The 25,747-nt window shown below is 54.0% G+C and overlaps 2 protein-coding genes across 3 annotated transcripts in view; one reads left to right on the forward strand and one right to left on the reverse strand.

Moving 5' to 3' along the window:
• The first annotated feature begins 9,146 nt into the window (after positions 1–9,146).
• On the forward strand, positions 9,147–17,531 carry LOC144304722 (uncharacterized). 2 transcript variants are annotated; one of them, XM_077883273.1, is made up of 6 exons: positions 9,147–9,718; positions 12,727–13,742; positions 14,045–14,083; positions 15,188–15,256; positions 16,014–16,197; positions 16,290–17,531. In XM_077883273.1, exons 4-6 carry the CDS (start codon positions 15,254–15,256, stop codon positions 16,454–16,456), a joined length of 354 nt encoding a protein of 117 aa, XP_077739399.1. In that variant the 5' UTR covers positions 9,147–9,718; positions 12,727–13,742; positions 14,045–14,083; positions 15,188–15,253; the 3' UTR covers positions 16,457–17,531. The 2 variants fall into 2 exon arrangements, with proteins under 2 accessions (XP_077739399.1, XP_077739398.1); XM_077883272.1 differs by having other exon boundaries at positions 12,727–14,083.
• COL3A1 (collagen type III alpha 1 chain) overlaps positions 11,928–25,747 on the reverse strand; it is a 37,475-nt gene continuing 23,655 nt past the window's right edge. Inside the window, exons 28-51 of the mRNA XM_077883271.1 lie at positions 25,458–25,511; positions 25,093–25,137; positions 24,472–24,570; positions 24,284–24,391; positions 24,090–24,143; positions 22,496–22,549; positions 22,352–22,405; positions 21,694–21,747; positions 21,124–21,231; positions 20,730–20,783; positions 20,382–20,435; positions 20,024–20,185; positions 19,800–19,907; positions 18,987–19,094; positions 18,425–18,478; positions 18,231–18,338; positions 17,748–17,801; positions 17,279–17,386; positions 16,929–16,982; positions 16,469–16,576; positions 15,353–15,647; positions 14,137–14,324; positions 13,454–13,696; positions 11,928–12,361 (exon numbers count right to left, since the gene is read on the reverse strand). Coding sequence (XP_077739397.1) covers positions 12,215–12,361; positions 13,454–13,696; positions 14,137–14,324; positions 15,353–15,647; positions 16,469–16,576; positions 16,929–16,982; positions 17,279–17,386; positions 17,748–17,801; positions 18,231–18,338; positions 18,425–18,478; positions 18,987–19,094; positions 19,800–19,907; positions 20,024–20,185; positions 20,382–20,435; positions 20,730–20,783; positions 21,124–21,231; positions 21,694–21,747; positions 22,352–22,405; positions 22,496–22,549; positions 24,090–24,143; positions 24,284–24,391; positions 24,472–24,570; positions 25,093–25,137; positions 25,458–25,511 — 2,475 coding nt within the window. The 3' untranslated portion in view covers positions 11,928–12,214. The remainder of the gene's footprint in view (positions 12,362–13,453; positions 13,697–14,136; positions 14,325–15,352; positions 15,648–16,468; positions 16,577–16,928; positions 16,983–17,278; positions 17,387–17,747; positions 17,802–18,230; positions 18,339–18,424; positions 18,479–18,986; positions 19,095–19,799; positions 19,908–20,023; positions 20,186–20,381; positions 20,436–20,729; positions 20,784–21,123; positions 21,232–21,693; positions 21,748–22,351; positions 22,406–22,495; positions 22,550–24,089; positions 24,144–24,283; positions 24,392–24,471; positions 24,571–25,092; positions 25,138–25,457; positions 25,512–25,747) is intronic.

Below are 25,747 nucleotides of genomic sequence, written 5' to 3' on the forward strand. Positions count from 1 at the left end.
TACAAATGAAGGGGCGCCTGGGTGGCTCAGTTGGTTAAGCCTCTGCCTTCGGCGTGGGTCATGACCTCAGGGTCCTGGAGTTGACCCCATGTCAGGCCCCCTGCTCAGCAGAGCCTGCTTCTCCTTCTCCTGTCCCTCCGCCTTGCTTGTGTTCTGTCTCTTACAAATAAAATCTTAAAAAAATAATACAAATGAAAATTCCTGGCATTAACAGAAATGAAGAAAAATAGCAAAAATATAACAAACAATGCTGAAAAGACAAAACATAAAATTTGGCAAATTATGGCCAAATTGAACGTAACTTATTCCAAATTGAAAAGAGCTTCAGAGCAATTGTACACAACATCCCTTCTCAAAAGTGTTATGTGTGGCTGAAGTCAAGTACAGAAAATTCTGGGGGAGAAAAAGAAAAACCATTGGAACTACAGAGAGTCCCTATCATGCTATGAATAACGAGATGTCAGGATCACTTTTTTCTTTGAAGTGATGAAGATTTCAGAAGAGCCTAAGAAGATTAATTATTTAAAAGCTAATTTGGGGGCTGAGTTCCAAACCCCGTAAACCAAGGCCGTGATACCCTACGCCCACCAAAAGCCTCTGGAGCGCAAGGCTTGTCAATAGGCTTTTTTCCACCCCCCCCAAAATGGGATGTTTACCCAGGAGCGGCGTTCCTTCCTCCTGTCAGTGCACGGTTTCATCCACACTTAAGTGTGGGTGCGCCCGGGGCTCAGCCGTCCTCTCCCCCTCACGCTCCCTCTGCCAGCTCGCACGCTCACCTGCCCACGTTCGGGTCACTGTGTCAGGAGCTCCGGAGTGCAGGGCAGCCCAAGGTCTCGGATTCGGGGATGCCCGCGTCACTGTCTAACTCGCCGTCTTCATCGGGCCCCAGGTGCTTGCGGCCCTACCTGCGAGCTGCCGTATGTTCCGTGGTCCCCGCCTGGCGCCGCAGTGTCACCCCCGTCCGTTCAGTGAGGCCGGACCTGGGGGGTCGTTCCTGACCCCTCTCTCCCTCCCCCTGCCGGATCCTGGCATTGCCAAGGATTTTCAATCTTGCCTTGTGACAATAAGGGAACCCTAATTTAAAACAGCTGGAGAGCCCTGAGGGGCTGCTGTGGCGGAACCCCACTGCTCCCAGGGGCGGAGAGCAGCACAGCACCCGCAGCAGGGGGGTCCCCGGCTGCCCCTTCGCCCTGTGCCGGCGGGTCTGTGGGCCGTCGCCTTCCTCTGCTCTTCCCCGCCCGCACGTGCCTTCCCCACCAGCGCAGGGCCCAGCCGGTCCACACCTTTGGCCTGTGCGCCCTTTACCTGTTCTCACCTGTCCGCGGCGCAGCCACAGCTCACCCTGCACCCGTGGGGCAGGTGAGCTCCCTGCCAGGGCTCCGGGCTCCGGGCTCCGGGCGCCTCCTCCCCTGGAGCACAGCCCAGGGCTCCACGTAGTCCACCCCGATGTGACTGGGGCGCTCGTCCCGCGCCGAGGCTGTCGGGGGCAGGGGCGCTGCGGGAGGCTCCCCTGGGCTGCTGGGCTCGGGTTCGTTCAAAACAGATTCGCTCAGTAAAGGATGAACAGGTGCGAACCGCAGAGCTGGAGGAGTGCGGGGTGGGGAGGGGGGTGCACACCTGCCCCACAGCCTGGCGAAGCCGTACACGCTGCCGCGCATTCACGGCGCTCTTTCCATTGGTGTCACCGGCCACGAGGCCGGCGTCTGGACCCCGAAGGCGGGACAGTTGTCCGGCTGCCGCTCAAGGACGTATTGACCATTCGGGAGACAAACGGAGCAACACAGCCACTGGCTTCAGTAACACCTGGAGATGAAGGGGTGCAGGAAGCTTCAGGGTGGGACCACAGGGGGGAGCTGGGGAGGCCCAGCCGGGAAGGAGGGAAGACTGGGGCTTGGGGACGAGGGGAGGCCTGGACCCCAGGAACAGGGGAGACCCAGGGTCAGGGAGGAGGAGAGGCCCAGGTCTGAAAAGGAGGGGAGGCCCGCTCTGGGGTGCTGGGGAGGCCCGGGCTCCAGTAGGAGGGGAGGCCTGGGCCAGGGGCAGAGGAGAGGCCCGGTCCCAGGGAGCTGGGGAGGCCCGGGGTCGAGGGAGGGGAGGCCAGGGGTCGGGGAGCAGGGTAGGCCCGGGCTCCAGGAGAGGGGAGGCCCGGCCCGAGGAGGAGGGGAGGCTCAGACATGGAGAGCTGGGGATGCCCGGGGTCAGGGGGGGATTGGGAGGCCCGGTTTGGCTGGAGGGGAGGCCTAGGCTTGGGGAGGTGGTGAGGCCAGGACCGGAGGAGGCAAGCCCAGGCCCAGGGAGTTGAGGAGGCCTGGGGTCGGGAGGAGGGGAGGCCTGGGCTCGGGGAGGTGATGAGGCCCAAGGACCAGAGAGGAGGGGAAGCCCGGGTCTGAGGAAGAGGGGAGGCCCGGGACCCGGGAAGAAGAGAGGTCCTGGCCCCTGAAGGAGGGGAGGCCCCAGCTCAGGGAGTAGGGGAGGCCCGGGCCCAGGGAGGATGGAGGCCCGGGATGTGGGAGGAGGAGAAGCCCGGGCCACGGGAGCTGGGGAGGCCTTGGGGTTGGGGAGGAGGGGAGGCCAGGGGTCAGGGAGGAGAAGAGGCCAGCGGTCCAGGAGCAGGGGAGGCCAGGGGTCGGGGAGCATCAGAAGCCCGGTCTGGGAAAGAGGGGAGACCAGGGTTCGGGAGCTGGGGAGGCCCGGGACCCGCGGGAGGAAAGGCCCAGGCTGGGGTGCTGGGGAGGCCTGGGCTTGGAGAGTAGGGGAGGCCTGGCTCAGGGAGGAGAGGCCCTGGCCCGTGAAGGAGAGGAGGCCCGGGTCCTTGGAGCTGGGGTGGCCTGGGCTTGGGGAAGAGAGGAGGCCTGGGCTCCAGGAGCTGTGGAGGCCTGGGCTCAGGAAAGAGGGGAAGCCCAGGTTGCCGGAGGAGGGGTGGCCCGGGCTGGGGTAGCTGGGGTGGCCCAGGGTCGGGGAGGAGTGGAGGCCATGGGTCGGGGCGGCAGGGTGGGGTGGGCTGGCATCAGGGAGCTGGGGTGGCCCGGGTTGGGGAGGAAGTGAGGCCCGGTCTATGGGAGGATGGGAGGCCTGGGACCCGGGAGGAGAGGCCCAGGCTCAGGGAGGAAGGGAGGCCCAGGCCCGCAGAGGAGGGGAGGCCGGGTCTCGGGAGCTGGGGAGGCCCATGTTCATGGAGGAGGGGAGGCCCGGGCCCAGGGAGCTGGTGTGACCTGGGTTTGGGGTGCAGGGAGGCCTGTGGTCATGGAGGAATGGAGGCCAGGGGTTGGGGAATATGGGAGGCCTGGTCCAGGGTGGAGGGGAGGCTAGGGCCAGGGAAGAAGAGAGGCCCGGGCCCGGGGGGATTGGGAGACCCAGTCTCGGGCTGGAGGGGAGGCCCTGGTTCAAGGAGGAGGGGAGGCCTGGTCCCGGGGAGCTGGGCAGGCCCGGGGTCGGGGAGGAGGGGAGGCCAGGGGTTGGGGAGAGGGAGATGCCCTGGCCCATGAAGGAGGGGAGGTCCGGGTCCTTGGAGCTGGGGAGGCCTGGGCTCAGGGAGGAGAGGAGGCCCGGCCCGTGGCTGGGAGGCCATGGGAGGACCAGAGGACCATGACCTGGGAGGAGGATAGGCCAGGGCCTCAGGAGCTGGGGAGGCTGGGCTCAGGAAGGAGGCGAGGCCCAGGCCCGGGCTTGGAGAGGAGAGGAGGTCTGGTCCCGGGGAGCTGGGGAGGCCCGGGCCCGGGGAGCTGGGGTGGCCTGGTGTCAGGGAGCTGGGCAGGCCCAGGTTCGGCGCGGAGGGAAGCCCTGGCCCGGGGAGGAGGGGAGGCACTGGACCACAGAGGAGGGGAGGCCGGGTCCCAGGGAGCTGTGGAGGCCTGGGTCGGGGCGGCGGGGGGGGGCCCCGGCCTCAGGGAGCTGGGGTGGCCAGGGCCCAGGAAGGATGGGAGGCTTGGTCTTGGGAGGATGGGAGGCCCGGGACCCGGGAGGAGGAGAGGCCCGAGTCCTTGGAGCTGGGGAGGCCCAGGGTCGGGGCAGAGGGGTGCCCGGCCTGGGGAGGAGGGGAGACCCAGGACCCAGGAGGAGGGGAGGCCCAGGCTCGGGGAGGAGGGAGGCCTGGGGTCGGAGAGGAGGGGAGACCCGGCTTGGGGAAGAAGGGAGGCCCTGGCCTGTGAAGGAGGGGAGGCCCGGGTCCTTGGAGCTGGGGAGGCCCTGGCTCCAGGAATAGGGGAGGCCGGCCTGGGGAGGGGGGAGGCTGGGCCCCGGGGGGCTGTGGAGGCCTGGGGTTGGGGCAGAAGGGGGGCGTCCCCTGGTGTCAGGGAGCTGGGGTGGCCTGGGCTCGGGGAGGATGAGAGCCCTGGGACTGGGAAGGAGACGATGCCCGGTCCTGGGGAGGAGGGGAGGCCAGGTCCCAGGGAGCTGAGGAGGCCTGGCCCGTGGAGGAGGGGAGCCCCGGCCCGGGGAAGAGGGGAGGCCTGTTCTATGGGAGGACGGGAGGCCCGGGACCTGGGAGGAGAGGCCGGCCCGGGAGCTGGGGAGGAGGGGAGGCCTGGGCTCGGGGAGGTAGTGAGGCCCAGGACCGAAGAGGAGGGGAAGCCCGGGTCTGGGGAGCTGGGGAAGCCTGGTCTATGGGAGGACAGGAGGCCCGGGACCTGGGAGGAGAGGCCCGGGCCCTGGGAGCTGGGGAGGCTGGGCTCGGGGAGGAGGGGAGGCCTGGGCTCTGGGAGCGGGGGAGGCCAGCCCGGTGGAGCTGGGTAGGCCTGTTCCTGGCAAGCTGGGGAGGAGTGGTCTCGGGGAGGAGGGGAGGTCTGCTCCCGGGGAGGTGGGGAGGCCTGGGGTCCTGGAGGAGGGGAAGCCCATGCCTGGAGAGTAGGGGAGGCCCAGTTCCAGGGAGCCCTGGGATTGGGGAGGAGTGGCGTCCCGGGCTCTGGGAAGAGGGGAGGCCCGTGTTCGCGGAGGAGGGCAGGCCCAGGCCCGGGGAGCTGGTGTGGCCTGGGTTCGGGGTGCGGGGTGGTCCGTGGTCGTGGAGGAATGGAGGCCAGGGAGCAGAGGAGGCCAGGGGTCGGCAAGTATGGGAGGCCTGGCCTGGCGTGGAGGGGAGGCCCAGGCCCAGGGGGATTGGGAGGCCCAGGCCGCGGGAGCTGCGGAGGCCCGGGGTCGGGGAGGACGGGCCTTGACTGGCCGGGGGAGCAGCACACATGCAGGCGTGGGGTCCCTAAGGACGCAGCTTGTTTGAGGGACTGCAGGGAGGCCTGCGAGAGGCCCGCCCGGGGCCAGGAGGCCTCTGGAGGCACAAGGAGGTGTCGTCAGGGGCTTGGAGGTCAGGGACGTGGAGACGGATTCCAGGCCAGCTGCTCGGAGGAGGCGATCTGGGGTTTCCGGTGGGAGCGTGGCCGTAGCCTGGGGCACCCCGGTCATGCGAGGGGCTGGTTCGTGCTGTAGCAGAGGAGCGGGGAACCCCTGCAAGCCTGTGCGGGTGGGGCGGGGGGCTTGGCCTTTGAATTTGCCCACTTTTTTTTTTTTAAGATTTATTCATTTATTTATTTATGAGAGAGACAAAGAGAGAGGCAGAGACAAGGCAGAGGGAGACACAGGCTCCACGCAGGGAGCCCGATGCGGGACTCGATCCCGGGACCCCGGGGTCACACCCTGGGCTGAAGGCAGGCGCTAACTGCTGAGCCACCCAGGGATCCCCAGAATTTTCCCAGTTTTATGGGGAGCTTAGGATTCACGCCATGATGATAAGGCTGGAGGGATAGTCGGGCCCACAGAGCTTGAGTTAATAGTAAGGGGACAGGTTTTTTGGTTTGTTTTTGAATATTTTTTTTATTTATTCATGAGAGACACAGAGAGAGACAGACAGAGCCACAGGCAGAGGGAGAAGCAGGCCCTTCGCAGGAGCCGGGTGCAGGGCTCGACCCCGGGACCCCAGGGTCACGGGCTGAGCTGCAGGCGGGCGCTCCCCCCGCCCCCCAGGACCCCAGGCGCCCTGCATGCCGCCGCCGTCCCCTCGTCCTTTGCCAGCCCCGTCGCTCTGACGGCCCAGTGAATCCTGAGACGCGCTATTTTCTCAATGTCATGGTGCCTCGTTCTCCTCGAATCGTCTCGAGCCCTTGGTTCTGGGCCTCGGCGCCCAATAGTTGCTCAACAACCTCACTGAACGGAAATGAATGAACTGAACGACTGTGATTATGACACGTGTCGTTCGAGCGTCGCGCGAGCACCCCCGTGATTCCGGACATCGGTCCCCTGTGGCGACGCGGGGCTCCCCCCCCCCCGGAGCCTCGCGGTGGTGCCCACGGGTGGGGCGCACACCCCCCGCCGCGCTGCGGGGTTTCAGGGGATCGACGCCTTCGGACAATGTTTAAACAGATGAGAAGGGGAAAAAGGAGCAAAACTGTCACAGAGAAGAATCCGTTTGGAGCACGTCGGCCAGGGTGACATCGCCTTTGAGCGCGCACAGAACAGGGAGCGGCCACGAGCCGGCGAGCGAACCCATGTTCCTTCCCACTGTCTGCAGCTGCCAACCGTGTTGCCAGGACTGTGCGAATCTCCCCCTCGAGGCTCAGAAAATCAATTTTATTTAAAACAAGGAAGTAAAATAGTTTCTGTCACATGCCAATTTGGAGGTGGAGACGGTCGTACTGGGTCTCCAACACGTGAGGGGCCGTAAAGCGGTGCCCGGGCTTGGCACCGAGCGCCCGGGGAGGGTCACGCGGCGCCCCGGCTCGTCTACAGGGCCCCGGAGGCCCCACGTCCCCTCACTGGGACTCACTTTTTAAAATCTGTGCCGAGAGGCCTCGGGACAGCCCAGCTCTGAGGCTGCGGCCCCTAATGTGCTCCCACGGGGACGCTGCAGTGGCCACAACCGGCTTTTCTCCGACGTGCCCTGTGGGGCGGGCGCTGCTCGGCTCTGCCCTCGATCCGCCTGCAGTTCGCCCCGCGGCCTCGGACGCCGCCAGGCTCGCGCCCGGTCCCCTCGTCCCTCCTTCCTGCCCCGGGGACCTGCCCGGGGCCTCTGCTCCGCCGGGAGCGGGGCCGGGCCTGTACCTCCGAGGCGTCTCTCTGGCCCCGACGCCCCCTCGGGCTCCGGGCTCCGGGCTCCTGGGCCGCGGGTCGGCCAGTCGGGCTCGGTGGCTGCGGGCACCTGGCTGTGGCCTGAGGTCGTGACCCACTCGGGCGGCCTCCGCGTCCCCGCTGCCCCGTGTCCGGCCTGTGGGTGCCCGGCCGCAGCCTGGTCACTGGCTGGGCCACCCTGGCCCGAGGAGCAGCCACAGCCCCGTCCCCACGGCCCCTCCTCCCCCTGGGGCCGAGGCCACGACCGCACGATGGCCGCAGCCGTCGCCGAGTCAGAGCACCGGGACCCCCGTTCACTGTGGGGACACGTCCGGCCAGCCCCACGCTGCGCCCTCCCGGCGGCCCGGGCCGGCCTCCCCCCGCCGAGCTCTGCCCCGGCTCGTGCCTGTGGAGCGACCCCGGGGCCACTGCTTGCCTCATGAGAGACATTTGGGGCCTTCGGTGAGGACCCCAGGCCACGGACGCGTGGCCCTTGGGTCCCACAGGAGCAGGTGTGGGCTGGGGAGTCACCCTCAGGGAAGGTGCTGAGCGAAGGTGGGCCGCGAGGTCGGCCGAGGCCGGGAGGGGGAGGCCAGGAGGGGGAGGCCGGTGGCCACACGCGGCGCCGTCCCCCGCGGGCTGCCTGCTGTCGTGCCTCAAAGTCTTAGCCCTGAAACCGGATGGTTTGGGGTAAAATCGCGACCCCAGGTTTTAACCTCTAACTAGCAGGTGCCTTCGGGGATCTGCAACTTGCCTCACCTTTCCTCGTCTGCCTGGGGCTTTCCCTGGCGCCCTGCAGCGGACAGCGCCTCGTGGACGGAGGAGCACCGCACTTCGAGGGCGAGTGTAAGGACAGAGCAGCCCGGGCCCGCGGGTCGAGGCCCGACGGCCACGCTGTTCCGGGGCCACTGGCGGCCCCGGCTCGGCCGCGCGGGCTCCGCGGGCTGCCCACGGTGCGCGGTCGGGCTGGCAGCTCACGTCCTGCGTGATGGCTCAACCGACCTCCCTTCCCACCTGCCCTGGAATTTTTTGTCATTATTGGTCGTTTTTATATGTATTTTTTTTTTTTTTTTTTTTACTGGAGTCGATTTGCCAACACGTGGCATAACGCTCAGCGCGGCTGTCGGCTGTGGGTCGGGCCACCCGGGGGGCCCAAACAGTGGAGCCTCCCGCCAGCCGCCACCCAAGGCTCGGCGCTTCCCAGTTAGGGCCTTTTTTTTTGTTTCCCAAACCGTTTCGGCCACGTCGTCACCACAGGCACCGTCGCGTGGGTTCCGGGGTCTGCGGGGCTCTTTGCCGCCGCTGCCACCATCCCCACTGGAACCACCAAGTCCACACCAGCGGGTTTCCTTCTCCTTCCACCCGCAGACGAGACTCCCTTCCGAGGAGGGTTTCAGCGACGCTGGCTGCGGCCCGCCGGGCGTCCCGTGCGACCGGAGCCCCCATCCTGACAAGGTCTCCCCGGACGGGCCTCCCCAACCTCTAGCTTCGGTTCTTTCATTCTGGCAGGACCTCGTGATCGTGCCTCGGATCCCTTTGTTCATTTAATTTGCGCTGCCTCTGAGACCAGGTTCAGTCAACCAACATGTCAACAATACTGCCTTTCTGGAATTTTCTGTTGACATCCACATGCCTGTGAGTTTGGTCTAATCTGAGTTGCACGGTTCCTCTTTGTCTAGTGCCTCAGAACCCACGTCTACACGTATTGCCTAGATTTTAGGAACTAGTATTTAATTAAACTTTTTCATTCTTTTTATGTGTAGGCGCCTCCTGAGGTTGACCTTCTAATTGTCACACAACGCATCCCGGGCGCCGACTCGGCGGCGGAAGTGAAGTAGGAGGAGAGTTGGGCTGAGGCACCTTGTGTTTCAAGAAAGGCAGAAACGTTAGCAGGCGGGAAGTAAACGGTCCGATTTTATTATATTTATTTATTTATTTATTTATTTATTTATTTATTTATTTATTCATGATAGAGAGAGAGAGAGAGAGAGAGGCAGAGACACAGGCAGAGGGAGAAGCAGGCTTCATGCCAAGGCCCAATGCGGGACTCGATCCCGGGTCTCCAGGATCACACCCTGGGCCAAAGGCAGGCGCCAAACCGCTGAGCCACCCGGGTATTCCCAAGGGTCTGATTTTAAATGCCTGGAATAATTTAACGTGAAAGAGGAATAGTTGAAGAGAATGCTCTCAAAAACCCCATGCAAATTCCCGGGGTCCAATTATTTCTCACTTATACATCAATCAAATACAGCATCTGCAACCCATGTAGATCTATATTGAAGTTTCCCCATCTGCAAAATTAAGATTTATATCTGCTCTTCAGTTACCTAAAACCTGTGCAAGAAGATGAGTTCTAAAGTATGTTTTTTTTGTGTTCATATATTTATGTGGCACGGCCAGGGAAAGGCCACGGCTCTCCTTCCCCCCCCCCGCAAGCCAAGGTGGTAGGGATCTGACTCGTCCTTCTCTTCCTGCGCGTCAGCAATAAAGCCGTCACACCCACATGCCGTCCTGCAACTTCTCATGAGACCTTAATATCCTGTCATGTAGCAGAGGTCACTCACCCTCCTCAGCCTTGGCTTCCCGGGCAAGTCACTGCAGGTGATCACGACATGAGTCCTGTCTCCAGGGACTGCCAGGTCCTCATCTCTGCGTGCAAATTAGATCTCCCTATATTTGCCCTTAAAAGGTACAAATATTTGATCCCAGAATTTTTCTGTTTTCCTGAACTTCTCACTGCCATCCCTGCTGTTATCAATTGCTGTTTATTTATTTATTTATTTATTTTATTTTTTTGCTTGTCTAGTCACGGTTCTTTGTTACATCAACCTAAATTAACTTTGGCTATTTTACGTAGTAATTGACAGATTTTTGTCTGAAGTTCGGGGAAATTCCGAGAAAGCTATAGAACCCAGCCTCATAAAATAAACAGAAATGAAGAGAATGCTTGTATTCAGAGCCCTAGTCCACATCATACCCCAAAACAGGCTGGCGAGGCCATCATAAGACTGGACACTAGATGTGTTCTTGGGCATAAGGTTGCAGACAGAATTAAAGTTGCTCATCAACTGACCCTGAGATGGACAGATTATTCTGATTCATCCAGTTGCGCCCAAATGTGTTATAAACGTCCTTATAAATGAAGGAGGGAGGCAGGAAGGCCAATGTCAGAGCAATGCACTACGAGGAAGACTTGACCAAACGTTTCTGGCTTGGAAGATGCCTAAATTTAAAACTCCAGATAATTTAGCTTTGGTGCATAATGTAAATTGGCTTTCTGTCTGTCTCTCTCCATATTTCTGGAAAAGATACACAAGAAGTTTAACATTGGTCACCTCTAGCACAGAGGATAAGTGGACTAATTGTCCATTTTATTTTATTATTTTTTATTATTTTTTTTAGTGGACTAATAGTCTTGATGTGACATTTGACTGATGGATTTTTTTTATTTTTGAAAGGAGTGTCATATATAAGTAATTTAACGTGAAAGAGGAATAGTTGAAGAGAATGCTCTCAAAAACCCCATGCAAATTCCCGGGGTCCTATTATTTCTCACTTATACATCAATCAAATACAGAATTTGAAACCCATGTAGATCTATATTGAAGTTTACCCATCTGCAAAATTAAGATTTATATTTGCTCCTCGGTTATCTAAAACTTATATAAAATACTTATATAAAATACAATATAAAATACCATAAGCCATAGAGAGTAAGCAAGCTTCGAACTATGAAGTCAAACGTGCAAGACCATGTTCACAGTAACTAAAAGAAGAAAAATTTGATGGTGGAAAAGGGCCAAGAGAACAATGAACAGTGTGTAGCAGTGATAGAAAAGCCCCAACTTGCGATTATTCTTAATATTAATGTCTAGTCTGCCAGACCCTGCTTCCTTGCAATAAATTACCAGCATCGTCCTCCCTGATTACTCTCACTTTGGGGACAAGTGAATTTCCTATGTTGTAATTTCCAGCGATTGACTCAAAGAGAATGCTCTTAGTTTCCAATAGACCCCAAGAATTTCATTAAATACAATCTAAAAATCCTCAAGAGTCCCCACTGAGCATCAGATCTCTTCTGAACATAGCGTATGACCTCACATTCTTGAGGTCATTGCCTTATTAAGCTAGAGAGTTCGAACTCCATACGTCTTTTCAAGATCACCAGGGTTCTCGCGTGTACACATGCATTTCTTATATCTACGAAAAGTGACGAAAACCAGGAATGTTTTATTATGATATTTTATTATGGGTGTCTGGAGGAAAAAAAAAAAAAAGACCAACAACCACATACAAGCTTACAAAGTTAAATTTCAGCACATTCTCTGTGTTACTGTGACAAAAGCAGCCCCATAATTTTTTGTTGTTGTTGTTGTTGTTGTTGACTTTTACAGGATCAAGGGAGAGAGAGTCCCCTGAAGTGACACGGCAATAAATTTTTTTGAAAGATGGTGTGCATTTATGTTTTGAATGCAAGGCAACAATTCTGACCTGGAGTTTTTAAAGTGAAAGTACATTAGCACCATAACATGTGTCTTTAAAGCCTTCCCAAATGTGGGTAATCTTGACCATTTCAGCAATGACAAGAAAGGAGAAAAGCACCTTTAAAAGCAGTTGATATCCAAGATTAAAATCGTAGATTTAAAAAAATTTTTTCTTTAAATTCTCGTACTATACTTTTTTATCAATATTTTAGGAAATTATTGCTAATTTATGATTTTTTTCATCTTCCAGGACTTCTAGAATTCATCTGTATTTCTGACCAGGTTGAGGTAGTTGAAACAGGGAGGTCTTCTCTAATTTCATGTTTGACTATTTCAGAAAGAAGGTTATCTTTTAATGGTAAGCCTAGTCATTGCTCTGCAAATGGGCTAGGATTCAAAGAATATAACACAGTGTTATTGTAAGAGTGTTGAAGTTTATTTATTATAGCACCATTGAGACATTTTGAAATTGAAATTGGTAAAAAAATAGAACAAAAAGCATTTGAACTGTATTTGGTGTAACAGCAAAAAAAAAAAAAAAAGGTATCTTTTTTTTTTTGCCAAATTATACTTTTTTCCAAAACTTTTGGAAATAAATAACTGGAATTGAGTTGGTCACTTGTACTGGTTGACAAGGTTAGAACGAGAGGAACACATATGGAGTGTGAAATTTTTTGCTGGGGTTTCAGATAGAGTTTGGTTTATAAAAAGCAAACAGGGCCAACGTCCACACCAAATTCTTGATCAGGACCACCAACATCATAGGGTGCAATATCTATAATAGGTAGTCTCACAGCCTTGCGTGTTCGGTATTCGAAGACTGTTTTGCCCCATTCCCCAGTGTGTTTCTGTAAAAAAGAGCAAAAAAAAAAAAATGTAAGTGATCATGCCATTACAATTACTTAGATACTTCCTCTGAGTGATCAAGCTTAGAAAACCAGCGTGCTCTAAGGGAGGTGCCAACTTCCCCGGCTATGTTCCATGCATATGAGACCCGTTCCATTTTAAAGCTAGAATCACCCCGGGTAATAAACCATATATATATATTTTTTAATTTTATATATTTATATATATATTTATAATATATTATAATATATTTAATAAAAATATATACTTTATTTTATATATTTTATATATATTTTATTTATAAATATATAATATATTTATATTTATTTATATATATTTATTTTATTTTATTTTTTATTTTTTTTAGAGACTGAGAAAGAGAGCATGTGCACATGAGGGGAGAAGGAGGAGGGGAAGAGGGAGAGAGAGAGAATCTCACGCAGGCTTCACCCCCAGTGCGGAGCCCCACGGTGGCCTTGACCTCAACCCTGAGACCATGACCTGAGCCAAAGTCAAGCATTGGACACTTGACTAGGCCACCCAGGTGCCTAATAAACCATATTGTTAACCAAGAGCCTTATAGAGCTTTAGGTCCACCCAGCAGAGAGTCTCAGGAGGCCTGCTCCTGTCTGGTCACTGCTACCAGGTATACGATTGGTTTACTGAAAAGTGGGTAAGTCTCTCATAATGGAATTTGCTAACATTAGAAGCAAAGTCTCCCTTTGTTTATAAATGATAACGAAGAATAGATTCGAAGCTAACCTTTAACGTGAAAAAGTGAGCAGAGATTTTAGAGCGACTCCAGATGAACAACTGTTATGCAGAACGTACAGTAACCACCCAGATTATCTGATAAAGTTTATATTAAGAATTGAAATTTCTACTGATTTCAGTTAGTTTCACCTGGAGGTTGAGAAGATCGATATCTCGTGTGTGGGGTATTTAAGATTCCCCGCAATGAATCACTAGATTCTATGTACCTCACACCAAACGTTTGCCCTCGGTATTTTTTTTAGTTCTTTTCACAACAGTGTGCTTAAACTAGAAATGCTGAGATCGTTGTGATCCATGCTTCAAAAAATGTTATTACTTACAGTGCAACCATCCTCCAGGACTGTGTATGTGAATTTGCTGTTTCCTTCAGCCTTGAATTCACCTTCATTTGACCCCATCAGCCTCAGGGCTTTCTTTACATTCCCACTGGCGTGATCCATGTACGCGATGCTATTCTTGCAGTGATACGTGATGTTCTGGGAGGCCCGGCTGGAGAGAAGGCGGAGGAATGCCAGCTGGACATCGAGGACGTCTTCAGGCAGCTCGGGATTGCCGTAGCCAAACTGTGATGGGGACAAACAAAAGGGATCAGACATCTTAGGTGCAACCGTAGGTCCTGAGGATTCGTGCGCGGTAGTATGGTCATCGTAACGTAGGTTCTTCATGTATTTTATGTATGAATATTTTACATCTGAATATGTTTTTACTGCATGTATGACATATAGCTCTACAGTAACAAAGGTGTCAAGAATTGAGAGAAAGGTGGGTGCGTACAAAGAATAATTCGATCTAACTTAGCTTTGGGAGAGAAGTCATAAAGTCATAAAGGTATCACCCAAATATATAAAACCATTTGGGCTCCTCTGTTTATTAACTAACTTAGCTTTTTTTTTTTTTTTTCTCTAACTTAGCTTTGTGATGAACGATTTAGGAGGAACCAAAAAAGTCAGGTAAGTAGGAATGACTTACTTTTAAAAAAAAAAAAAGGTATATCCTTTATTACCTGGAAGCCACCATCCATGGATTCTCCAAACCAAACATGTTTCTTCTCAGCACCAGAATCTGTCCACCAGTTCTTCCGGGGAACGCTCCCGGGACTGGCATTCAGGCACGTCTCCCCGGTTTCCATGTTGCAGAATACTTTGATCGCATCCAACTTGCAGCCTTGGTTGGGGTCAACCCAGTACTCTCCTGAATGGTCACGAGAGAGAATAACGGGACTTGGTTATACACGTAGCCGTGGAGTTTGGGTCACAGGGACTCCGTTGGTGTCCCTGTTTGTGCCCATTCATAAGGCTGCTTGCAGTGTGCTTGTGTTTTATGGGAGAGTGTGACCCAGGAGCTTTCCCTGGGATTGCGAAGCTCAGAATGAGCCACGAGGGTTAAAAAACGCTGGAGTAAAATACAACTTCTTGATATTGAACAAGGCTGATGATACTAGGCCGAGACATCTGGTTGGTGCATTGTGTTCATTGAAATCTCTCCCTCTTTTTAAGATGATTGTCTATTTAGTGCAGTCTTGCTAAATAATGTGAGCTTTTCGTCTCATCTATATTTATGCCGTTGGGTTTAGCCCGAAGTCCCTGTGATTGATGGTTGTTCTCTATCCTAAGTAATTTTCAGAAATGACTCCTAACACAGGCAATGTCCCACGTCAAGGTATTTGAGAGCCTCCAGTAATTTTTGCCCTTCAGAAAGGATTAACCCAGTATATTCTTAACTCTTACAGCATTACCAATATTTGATTTAATTTTATAGGAGTCTGGGATTTTTCATTTAATATGAAAAAAGCTAATAATTAGATTTATCACACAATTAATCCCATTCGATAAATACTGCAAAAGTTAAACCACAAATCATGTCTGTATCAAGTTATATAAATTTTATCCTGAACACGCAGGGATCCAGGTTGCGTTACGACTCAGACAGCTTGGGGTTGATATGCAGGAATAGAGCAAACTAGGACTTGTATGAAAATTTCTACAAAATTGTCCGGGAATTTTCCTACGTTTGGGCTATTTTGGTTATTCATGTCACATTTTGTCTACCTGCAGTGTCTGCTTGCTTAAAACATTAAGTGGATTCGAGCCAACCCACGTCCTGTGAGCGCTACGTGTGCTATGGTACGTGTCCTGCCCCCAGCAGGTGCTCCCCCCCACGCCGTCCCCCGACAGCAGTGTCTGCACCCCTTGCCAGAGGCTGGGAGCCCCTCCACGCACCGCTCTTGAGCTCTGGATGGCAGAATTTGAGGTCCCGGCAGTTCCGAGCGGGGTGTTTGCGGGACCCGTCGGGGCTAACGAGGCTTTCTATTTGTCCACTGACGGATTTGAGCGAAGTCATAATCTCCTCGGTGTTGATTTTGAAATCCATTGGCTCATCTCCGTAATAGGGGGCAAACCCGCCAGCTTTCTCCCCTCCAGCGGCAGCCAGGGCAGCAGCGCCCCCACCACAGCAGGGTCCGGGGGCGCCAGGAGGCCCGGGGGGACCTGGCTGTCCTGGGTGGCCGGGGGAGCCCTAGGGCGGAAAGCACAGGCGTCATGGGGGACCCGTTCTCCGCTGGAAGGGTGTGTTGCTAGGCTGATAAAATGCATCACAAACAATCAATATGTCATCATAATCATTTCAAGGAAGGTCCATTTGTTTTGTGACCGAATGATACCGGTTATAATAGACTCGTTACCATGAGATTCACTGTGTACAAATCAGCGGAGCCGGAGCACACATTGTACCCTATCTTGCTTCCTTCGCAACAAACGATGTCAACTCCTCTAACTCTGACGGGACAGAGGGAATCTGACGAGGACCCCCAGATTCTGATCCCACTTTTGTCACTGGCTTTGTGTCTTTGGGCTGATCGCTCACTTGTGTCTCAACGACCAGACGTGTAACTTGTGGGGAAGAGGTTCTTACTGCACCTACGCCAGAGATGTGCGACAGGAAGGTATCGGCAATGACGGCCCTGGTAGCTGCGGGGGAGCCACGGGAGCTGTTGGAGAAGGTGGGCCACACGCTTGCCGGCACGATGATCGTGACTGTGAGGCCTCCAGCGTGACAGCAGCGCTGGGTAACTTTGCTTAATCGGGCTTCGTCCTTATTCTGACCCACCTGCTCTCTGAGCAAACCGTGGGCATGATCTTTCCCCCCTGGTTGCTACAGGCCGACGGAGGAGCCTCACTGGGGCGGACACTGCCTCCAAGTCCCTGTTCATCTGCCACACTACAGGGATGCCTGTACTGGGCCTCACTCGCTGGCTCGCGGGGCCGATCTTACCAAGTGTTTCTGAAAAGCGAGGGCTGTCGCACATTAAATACACGTATGTGTAAGTGATGTCTTACCTCAGATCCTCTTTCTCCTCTGTTACCTCGAGGGCCTGGTGGTCCAATGGGACCTGGATGTCCACTTGTTCCGTCTTTACCAGGGGGTCCACTGGGTCCAACTGGTCCCTAAAAGATGATCATGAGATCACAATGTTAGAATACCTTTCTGCTAGAACATTTTTAAAATTTTATTTATTTATTTATTTATTTATTTATTTATTCATTCATGATAGACATAGAGAGAGAGAGATAGAGAGAGAGGCAGAGACATGGGCAGAGGGAGAAGCAGGCAACATGCCAGGAGCCCAATGTGGGCTCGATCCCGGGACTCCAGGATCGCGCCCTGGGCCAAAGGCAGGCGCTAAACCGCTGAACTACCCAGGGATCCCCAAACATTTTTTAAAATTAATTAATTATTTTTTTTCTGCTAGAACATCTTAAAAACATGGGTCTGCCCATCTCTTTCCATGCTACTCACTCTGGGGCCTGCGGGGCCTGGACTACCGATTGCTCCCTGGTGGCCTGCAGGACCCTGTGAGGAAAAGAAGGGTCAGTATGAACGGAGACTTGTAGGAGATGTAGGAGACTGTGCATCCAACATCAAATAAAAGCCACAGGGAGGGTGACGGAGTGTGATTTCCCTTCACCTTAATCTCCCCGTTGCCTCATGCCAACAGCTCTTTCGAACAAGCCCTCGAACCCACGCTCACCTCCTTTTGCACACACTTCTAAAGGTGAGCAGTCTTCCCCTTTTGGTCTCTCAGACTTGCCTCGCTCTGCAGTTCACACACACCAGAGGGGATTTGCTGACAAAGCCGACACACTTACCGGAGAGCCTGGGGCACCTGGGTTACCGGGGAATCCTCGATGGCCTTTGATGCCGTTAAGGCCACGTTCACCGGTTTCACCTTTGTCACCGCGTGGACCTTGGGGACCCTTTACAGACACAGTTCAAGTCAAGGTCAAGAACACGCGCACACACTGGGAAAACAGAACAGGACCTAGAGCAGCTGGCCATCGGGGACGTCCTGCTAGCTGGAACTCCCGCCGGCACCGCGCGTGCAGTGATGGGGACTGTTCGGGTAGTTCCCACGTGGGGCTAATAATCCCACGAAAGGCCAGTAACTGCTATGTGGGTCCTCGGCCCCAAGGAGCTTTTACATTCGGAATTGCTTTCCGCATCAGCAAAAGGAAGTCACAGTTCTGTTCCTCCGCGGTGGGTGTTGCCACCCGCCCCCAACACGCCGGGGCATGGCGCGTGTCCCACCGCAGGGTGAGGGGAAGCAGAGCCACTCACAGGGGGGCCTCGGGAGCCTGCAGGACCAGGAGCGCCGGAGGGACCAGCGGGGCCCTGCGTGAACACAAACACACGGCGATCGCGGGTCACTGAGAAAGCTTTGCCTTCGCTCAGAGTCAGTGTCGTGGTCGTGCCGTGGTCGCGGGCTGCCGGGGGCGCGGCGATCGTGACAGTCCAGGTCACCTTGTCCTTGTCGGCGCTGTCCGGGCTCCCCGGCACGGCCCAGGCAGGAGGGCTGATGAGGCCACATGGGCCTCGCCCCTCCAGGCACCACGGCCACGGCCCACAAGGAGCCGTGGTGGCTCCTCATGGGCTGGGGCCCCGAACCTACCAGAGCCCTTTTCTAAAACAGCACAGCCGCCTGAGGGACAGGTCGCAGGAAACCCGAAGAAACGATGGCAGGTGGTTCGGTTCGCACGTGGGCCACCCCGCGCCCCCCACCCCCGGGCCCTCAGAGGAGCCGGGGAAGCACAGGAAACTCACCGTCTCGCCTCGGTCGCCGCTCTTCCCCGCCGGGCCCACGGGGCCGGGGGGGCCGGGGTGGCCGGGGGCGCCCGGGGCGCCAGGAGACCCGTTCTCCCCACGATCACCCTGCGGAGGGCGCACACGTGAGTGGGGCCCGCGAGTGGGGGCAGCCGCGGGCCGGGGGAGGCCGCCCACTCGGCGCTTGCCCCTACCTTGCCGCCCGGAGCGCCGTCGCGGCCTGGCAGCCCGTCGGAGCCTGGGTTTCCCTGGAGGAGAGAAGGGGGCAGGTCAGCCCGGGCCCACCCGTGACCCCAGGATGACAGGGCGCTCCCAGGACCCTGTGGCTCAGCTCTGCGGTGCCTGTGGCCCTTGGCGGTCATGGGGGGGCTGCAGGCCGAGGCCTCTGGCCCGTGTGTCTCCCCCACGTGAGACGGGGGACGTGGTCGGGGAAAGGTGTCTGAGAAAACCCTTAGGACACAGGCGACAAAAGCTGGAGAAACCGTGACAGAAGCTGATAACGGAAACCTGCGATCTAAGGAAAGGCTCCCCGGGCCTCCGTTCCCCTGGTGCGCTCACCCTTCGCCGTCACAATCTCTGGTAACTATTAGTTAACATCGTTCTAAATTGTCACAGAAGGGGGATCTGTCATTAAGAAACAAGGGGAGCTTTGGCAATATTTACGCTCCTGACACGAGGGCACGGCCCGACCGGTGCTTAAATAAGTGACCAGGTACGACCTGGACAGCCCGACGTTTCCCAAGAGCTGGTACTTACATCTCTTCCAGGTTCACCAGCCGTGCCGGCCAGGCCGGGAAGCCCCTGGGGCCCGGGAGGACCGCGCTCTCCGTTGTGACCACTGGGTCCTGGCTTCCCATTTTCACCCTGCACACAAAGAAATAAAAGACATTTTACTTTGACTTATTTTATCGTTTTTTGTTTTACTTTATAAAAAAATTTAAGCTTTTTAAAACTTACTTTAATAATCAATTAATATAATATGAGGTGTGCTCGTTTTTCAAGGAAAAACTTCTATTTTATATTTTTTTAAAGTTTGTTTTTAAAGATTTATTTACTTATTTATTTATGTTAGACATAGAGAGAGAAAGAGAGGCAGAGACACAGGAGGAAGGAGAAGCAGGCTCCATGCCGGGAGCCCCACGTGGGACTCGATCCCGGGTCTCCAGGATCATGCCCTGGGCCAAAGGCAGGCGCCAAACCGCTGCGCCACCCAGGGATCCCCAAAACTTTGTTTTATTAAAGGTCAATTGGATCTGTTCCTAAAACTACCTAAAATTTCCCTCTTTAAAACGGACAGTCAGCAAAGTAAAATGCTCACAACCTAACAGGGGTATTCGAGGTGGCAGGATATTTGCTGCGATACCAGTTTATTAGTGTCTACGTTCGAGGCTGCCCTACGACGTCCATTGTTTTTGCTCTGCAGCCTTTTGATACTACGCATGCTTCCTGAAAATATCAAGAATTTGCATCTTTTACAGGAAAACGTGTCCGTCGCGCGCTTGCTACGGTTACGTGCTGTCCGAGGGCTATCAAAGGAAACCGGGTGCAGTGAAAGACGGCCACGCTCACCTTGACGCCCTGTGGGCCTGGGCTTCCCCTAGGACCTGGAATGCCTGGTGGTCCCGCGAGACCCCTGGCCCCGGTGATCCCAGCAATTCCGAGAGGGCCTGGGGCTCCCTGTTGAGCAAATAATAAAGGCTTGGTCCTTCTTTATGTGACTGTGTTTTCCTCTATTGAATCCATAATTAAAAACAAAACGGTATTGTGGATCAGTAGAGCAAGAGACCCCTCACCGGAGGGCCCTGGGGGCCAGGCGATCCCTTCTCACCGGGTTGGCCAGCATCACCTTTAGGTCCGGACACCCCAGGGCTGCCAGGAGCGCCGTTGTTACCGGGTGGACCGGGGGGCCCATCCTTGCCTGGAGCACCACTGGAGCCTGGGGGGCCTGGGTTACCCTACAAGGACATTTTTTGAAATTTGAGTAGTTTGCAATGGAACAATGAATGTTTCTTCCCTCTTTTATCTCCCTCTCCTACCTGCATCTTACATGGGATTTCATACAAAGAGTAGTAGCAACGGGTAAGTTTCTCATCCTACGCATATGTGAATATTCTTTATGGACTAAAGAAAAAATATTTTAAAAAAACTCACATTATTGCCAGGAGGGCCAGGAAGACCACGACCACCAGGGAAGCCAGCGGCACCCTGGGAAATGACAACATATTTTTGAATTTCACAAGTCAAGCAGGATGAATAATCAAGTACAAAAAACACATATAAAGTATAAGAAATGGGATCCGTTTTCCACCCTGGGATTATTCACGGTTTGTTTTTTTCCTTTTGGAATTTACACAGAACCTTTATGATTGGGGGATTGTAGTTGTTCGGGATCCCCCGTGAGGGATCTAGCACTTTCAAGGCAGTTTTTTACGGATGGGAATTGAGCAGTGCTTCTGCGTAGTGGGGTGGAGGACGCTGGCTGGGAGAACCGATACTCACGGGACCGCCGGGACTGCCACGTTCACCTTTGACACCCTGGGGACCGGGGGGACCCTGTATGGAACGGAGGTAGAAATGGTTCATCAGAAAACCGCCAAGATCAAAACTTGAAAGAAGCACTAAGCCTTCAAGAAACGGTGGCTCTGCTTATGGTGACCATCAGTCGTGCCCCTGCGTCGGGTCACCGTCGGGCTCCTCCAGGCCAAGGTGCGCTGACGAAGCCGCGTGGCGACCCTCTACCCCAGGCTCCCCAGTGCACGACAAACCGACGTCAAGGGGACGGGACTGTGGCGTGGCCAGGACACCTCAGGCCGTTCCCTGAGGCTGGGCCCGTCCCCCGAGGCCTGGCATCCGGCCGCCCGGGGCCGCCGTTGGGCAGCACGAGGGTACTCACCGCAGGCCCGGCTCCTCCGGGGGGCCCTGCCACTCCGGGGGGGCCTCCTTCACCCTTCTCGCCGGGGGCGCCCCTTTCGCCCTTAGCGCCGGGCTCGCCGTTCTGTCCCTGAGGTGGGAAACGACAGCCCGTGAGCCGCGGCCTTCACCGTGCACGTGGCTCATCCTAGTTTTTCTGCAGAAACTAGAATTCTTGGGGGGGCAGGACGGTGCCATACGATTGGAAAAGAAGGTTCTCGGAAGACAGGCCAAGGCCTGGTAAGGGAAGCCTCCCCAGGGGAGGTCCAAGCGCGCCACTTGTGGGGCAGGTGAGCGCGGGGGACCCTCGGGAAGGGCCAGGCCCGAGCGTTTTGATTGTATCATCTTGCAACAGGGGGACGTCGAACATCTCCAGGGCGTGTTCACCCCGGGCCCTGGGCGCCACGAGCGCCTCCCAACGCGGGTAAGTGGGGCGGTGTTCCCATCCCCGCCCGCCAGGGGAAGGGGGGTGAGAGCCGGACAGGGACGGGAGGGCGGCCCGGGGCCCAGGGAGCCAGCGGCCGGGCCTGCCCCACACCCGGACGGTACTCACGGGAGCTCCGGGGAAGCCGGCGGGTCCTGGGGGGCCGTGCTCACCTCTCTCGCCCTGGGGGGAAACACGCTCCCGTTGGTGCCCTTCCCACGGGACACGGCACCGCCCGCCTCCCCGCTCGGCGGCCTACACCGGTAGCTTCTGGAAGACTCCCCCGCTCTTCAACGAGGCGCCGAGGGTGCACCCCAGAGCCCTCCGGCTGTGAGGTTATTTGCCAGGAAAGCAATCTGAGCATTTGGAAGTGTTTGACACATGCAATCTGTAATTCTAAACATGTGAGAATTTAAAAGTATAGTAAAAGGGTTAATTGGGAAATCAGTCAACTAATTAATTAAAGCCATTTACTCCGTATCTGTCCTGAGTTGCAGACCCTGAAGGCAGAGGATTTTAGATCTAGAAGGTGCCTCAGGCAAAGATCCTGCAGGTTCAACAAATACTTACAAATGAGCATTATTCGTGCCATTTTTTATTTCTTTTCCAGAATTATTCAGGAGAGAAGGTGTGACTTAAAACTCTCTCTCGTGAATTTTAGATCTAAGAACTTTGGCCTAAGGAAACGGTCTCCCATGGCTGAGACTCAGGTCCTGGGGCGGGATTGCTGAGGAAGTGCTCGGGCCTGGCGGGCGCAAGAGTAACCCGAGGCCTCGTTCTCACTTACGGGGCCACCGCGAGGACCAGCTATGCCCGGGAGGCCGGGGGCACCACCTTCACCCTGAAGAAAGAGGAAGACAATATCGCTCTGCGTCTAAAGAAGCCGGGGCATTTCTGTGTGTGTTTGTTTCTAGGTAGTGTTACGCGTTACCTTATCTCCGGGCTGACCGGCTGGGCCAGGGGGGCCGATGGGACCGGTAGGACCCTGAAGAAAATAGAAATACATTTTTAATTTTAGAGGTAAAAAAGCATCCTCTTTCCTATTAATCAGAGTATATAGACACAGCATTGATCTGATCAACCAGATAATAGGACTTGTTTTCTGGCTTCAACGATACGCTTCACTTGGCGCGTACATATTGCAGAGCTTAAGAACCATGAGCTTCGAGGGGGCTGCCTCTAATGGATTCAGGGGCAATTTATTGATTCAGTTTTTACTTATTTTATTTATTTTTTATTGGTGTTCAATTTGCCAACATATAGAATAACACCCAGTGCTCATCCCATCAAGTGCCGCCCTCAGTGCCCGTCACCCAGTCACCCCCACCCCCCACCCTCCTCCCCTTCCACCACCCCTTGTTCATTTCCCAAAGTTAGGAGTCTTCATGTTCTGTCTCCCTTTCTGATAGTTCCCACTCATTTTTTTCTCCTTTCCAGGGGCAATTTATTGATTCATTTTTCTTTCCATTGCAGAAGATAATGATGTGACATAACATCTTACGATAGTATCTTTTTAAAAATTAAAATGCATTGCCTTAGTCAACAGCTTGATGATCCAAAATGTTTAAATACTCAGAATATAAATACACATATTAAAATCTTCAAATTGGCATCTTCAAATAGTAGAGTTTTACCTACGTTACCTAAGTGAGATATTAGGTGGTTTTTTTGAAATTTTTATTTATTTATGTTTTATTTTTATTTTTATTTTTTTTAGATTAGGTGGGTTTTTTAATTGGATGATGGCTTACCCATCAAATCTGTCAAAAGTGAAATTTGTGTGAATTTCTTTAAGGCATCCACCATGAATATAACATCTACGTAATGACGCACCAATCATGCTTATTGGCTATAGTCATATCTAGAAGGTGTTTGCGAACGGGGATAGAATTGATGGTAATGTTTTTCTATTTTGTTTGTTTTTAACCTTTATTTTGAAATAGTTATGCCTTCCAGGAGGTTGCAAAAGAAGATACAAGAAAATCCTATGAGCCTTTCTCTCAGCATCCCTGAATGTCAATATCTACACAACTGTTGTACCATGTCAGAACCAAGCGACTGGCATTGGTACCATCCCCAGAGCTGACCCCGGCCCAGCTGTTGTGCGCATTCTCATTTGCACGGGAATGTGTGTATAAGCTCTAGAAGCTGGTGTCTTTGAGGTTAGCGTAAGTTTTGTGTATTTTCTATCGGTAGGTTGATGCCCACGGTCTGACTATACCACAGAATTACAGTGTTCATCAAATCAAAAGATTCCTTCATGAACACTATTGATTATCTTGGATGTTAGTGACTCATTATGACTTTAGCTTTTAACCTTTATCAGACTTTTGAGATTTTTCTATTCTCATGTCACGGTTGGACCATCAGGTAATGACAGATATAAGCCAGGAATTTTAACATTCATGTCATGTGGGCCTTCCTAGTGGTCAGAAAGTGGCCAAATACGGTCTAGGCCATCATGATGAGGTTTTACAGCAAATACAAGTGGAGGAGAGAAACTTCCAGGTCATAGAGACACTCACCCTGGGACCATCCTTCCCCGGGGCTCCATCTGCACCTGCACTGCCTGGTTCGCCCTGTTGAGCAGAAGTCAGCGTCATGGCTGGAATGGGCCCAGGAGCAACCCCGGGAGGCTGCCCAGGGTGTGGTCGTAGCCTCAGGACCACAGGGTGGCTTTGGGAGCAGGTTGGCCTTGGCACCTGCGTGGCCATCCTACCTTGTCACCCTTGGGGCCGGGGCCGCCGGGGCCTCCTCTCTCTCCGGGCATCCCCTGCAGACCAGGGGTACCTGCCGAGCCGGGTGGCCCAGGGGGGCCAGCAGCGCCCTGGGGTGGAGGAGACACGGTAAGCGCCGGGAGGCCACTGCGCCGGCACTAATGGGTGGCCGCAGGTCCCCACCGCTCACCTTCCCTCCTTCGGGGCCTGGGGGTCCAGCTCCACCTCGGGGGCCCATGGGGCCTGCAGCCCCGGGAGGACCACGCTCGCCCGGTGCACCTGAGTCGCCCTGGTGGGAGGGAGAAGGCAGTTAGCGGGCCCGCAGTGGAGGGCATGCTTGTCGCGCACAGCACTGACTGTGACACCTGGGAAATGTGCTTGTGAGACGCTTGTCCCTGAGCAGGGAGGCGACATGGGAAGAGTCCGTAAAGAGGGACCTTGGTACCTGGCCTGACCCGCTGCCTCTGACACTGCTGCTGTTCTTTTACTCATGGGGGCATTTTTTAAAAAACGTTTTTCTACTTAAACAGTTTTCCTATGCGGAATCCATGCCCTGGAAAGATTCGGCGTTTGCAGTTTCAGACACTCGGTTGCTTCTGTAGCATTTGTTCATGTCAGACAATGTGATTTTATAGATGATGCAAATCTAACGTCCTGGAAATGTCTTGAGCTACCCTAAGAGTGTTGGCCAACTGTTTGCCACGTCCTGCTTCTAAGAAAAGACCATTTGGGTTTGATGTACTAAAAGGGAGTCGCTAACCAATTCTCTCTAACAGTTTGAAGAAATTAGAAAATAAATTGAAATACTTACCTTGCCTCCTGGAACTCCAGGTGAACCAGATTCACCCTTCGGGCCCTAGAAGACGGGGTTATACGATTAAGCCTATGTCAGGATCCAGGTTGTGTGAATATAAGCAAAAGGACTTGTTGGCATTTTGTACAGTTTGTTGAATCTTGAGCTGTGTGCTCTTTCTTTTATGGTAAAACCGAAACAGTCCATGTTACAGCTATGATTGAATAATTTTTCTTGGTTTGGTTAATGAATATTTAAAAAGCAAATGATAAAACTCAGAAACCATGGCGTGAGAAAATGCAAAAGGTAATAACTGATGAGTGATTATGATTTATTCTTTTGGCTTCTGATTTTTGAAAAAAATAAAAAGGCATGCAGCTTACTGGTTCACCGGGTTTTCCATTTTCTCCTGGGGGTCCACTGGTTCCGGGCAAACCCTACAAAGAACCACATTTTGTGTTGTGTAATCACTTCAGACACTGCTCACAGAAAAGCTTCTCATCTGTGTGTTTCTGCAAGGTATTCAAAAAGGTTTAGTGGTCTTTTTAAGGCTAAGAGCTCTGTGGGTCTCAAAACCCAGGGGCACAGCTGGGACAATCATATCTTTCAAACTTAATGTTTATCTCCCTGTAGTTTTTCTGTTGCTGTAGGTAAAAATGAACCGATGGTAATA

The sequence above is a fragment of the Canis aureus genome, chromosome 34 (genome assembly GCF_053574225.1).
Source record: "Canis aureus isolate CA01 chromosome 34, VMU_Caureus_v.1.0, whole genome shotgun sequence".
Taxonomy (NCBI): domain Eukaryota; kingdom Metazoa; phylum Chordata; class Mammalia; order Carnivora; family Canidae; genus Canis; species Canis aureus.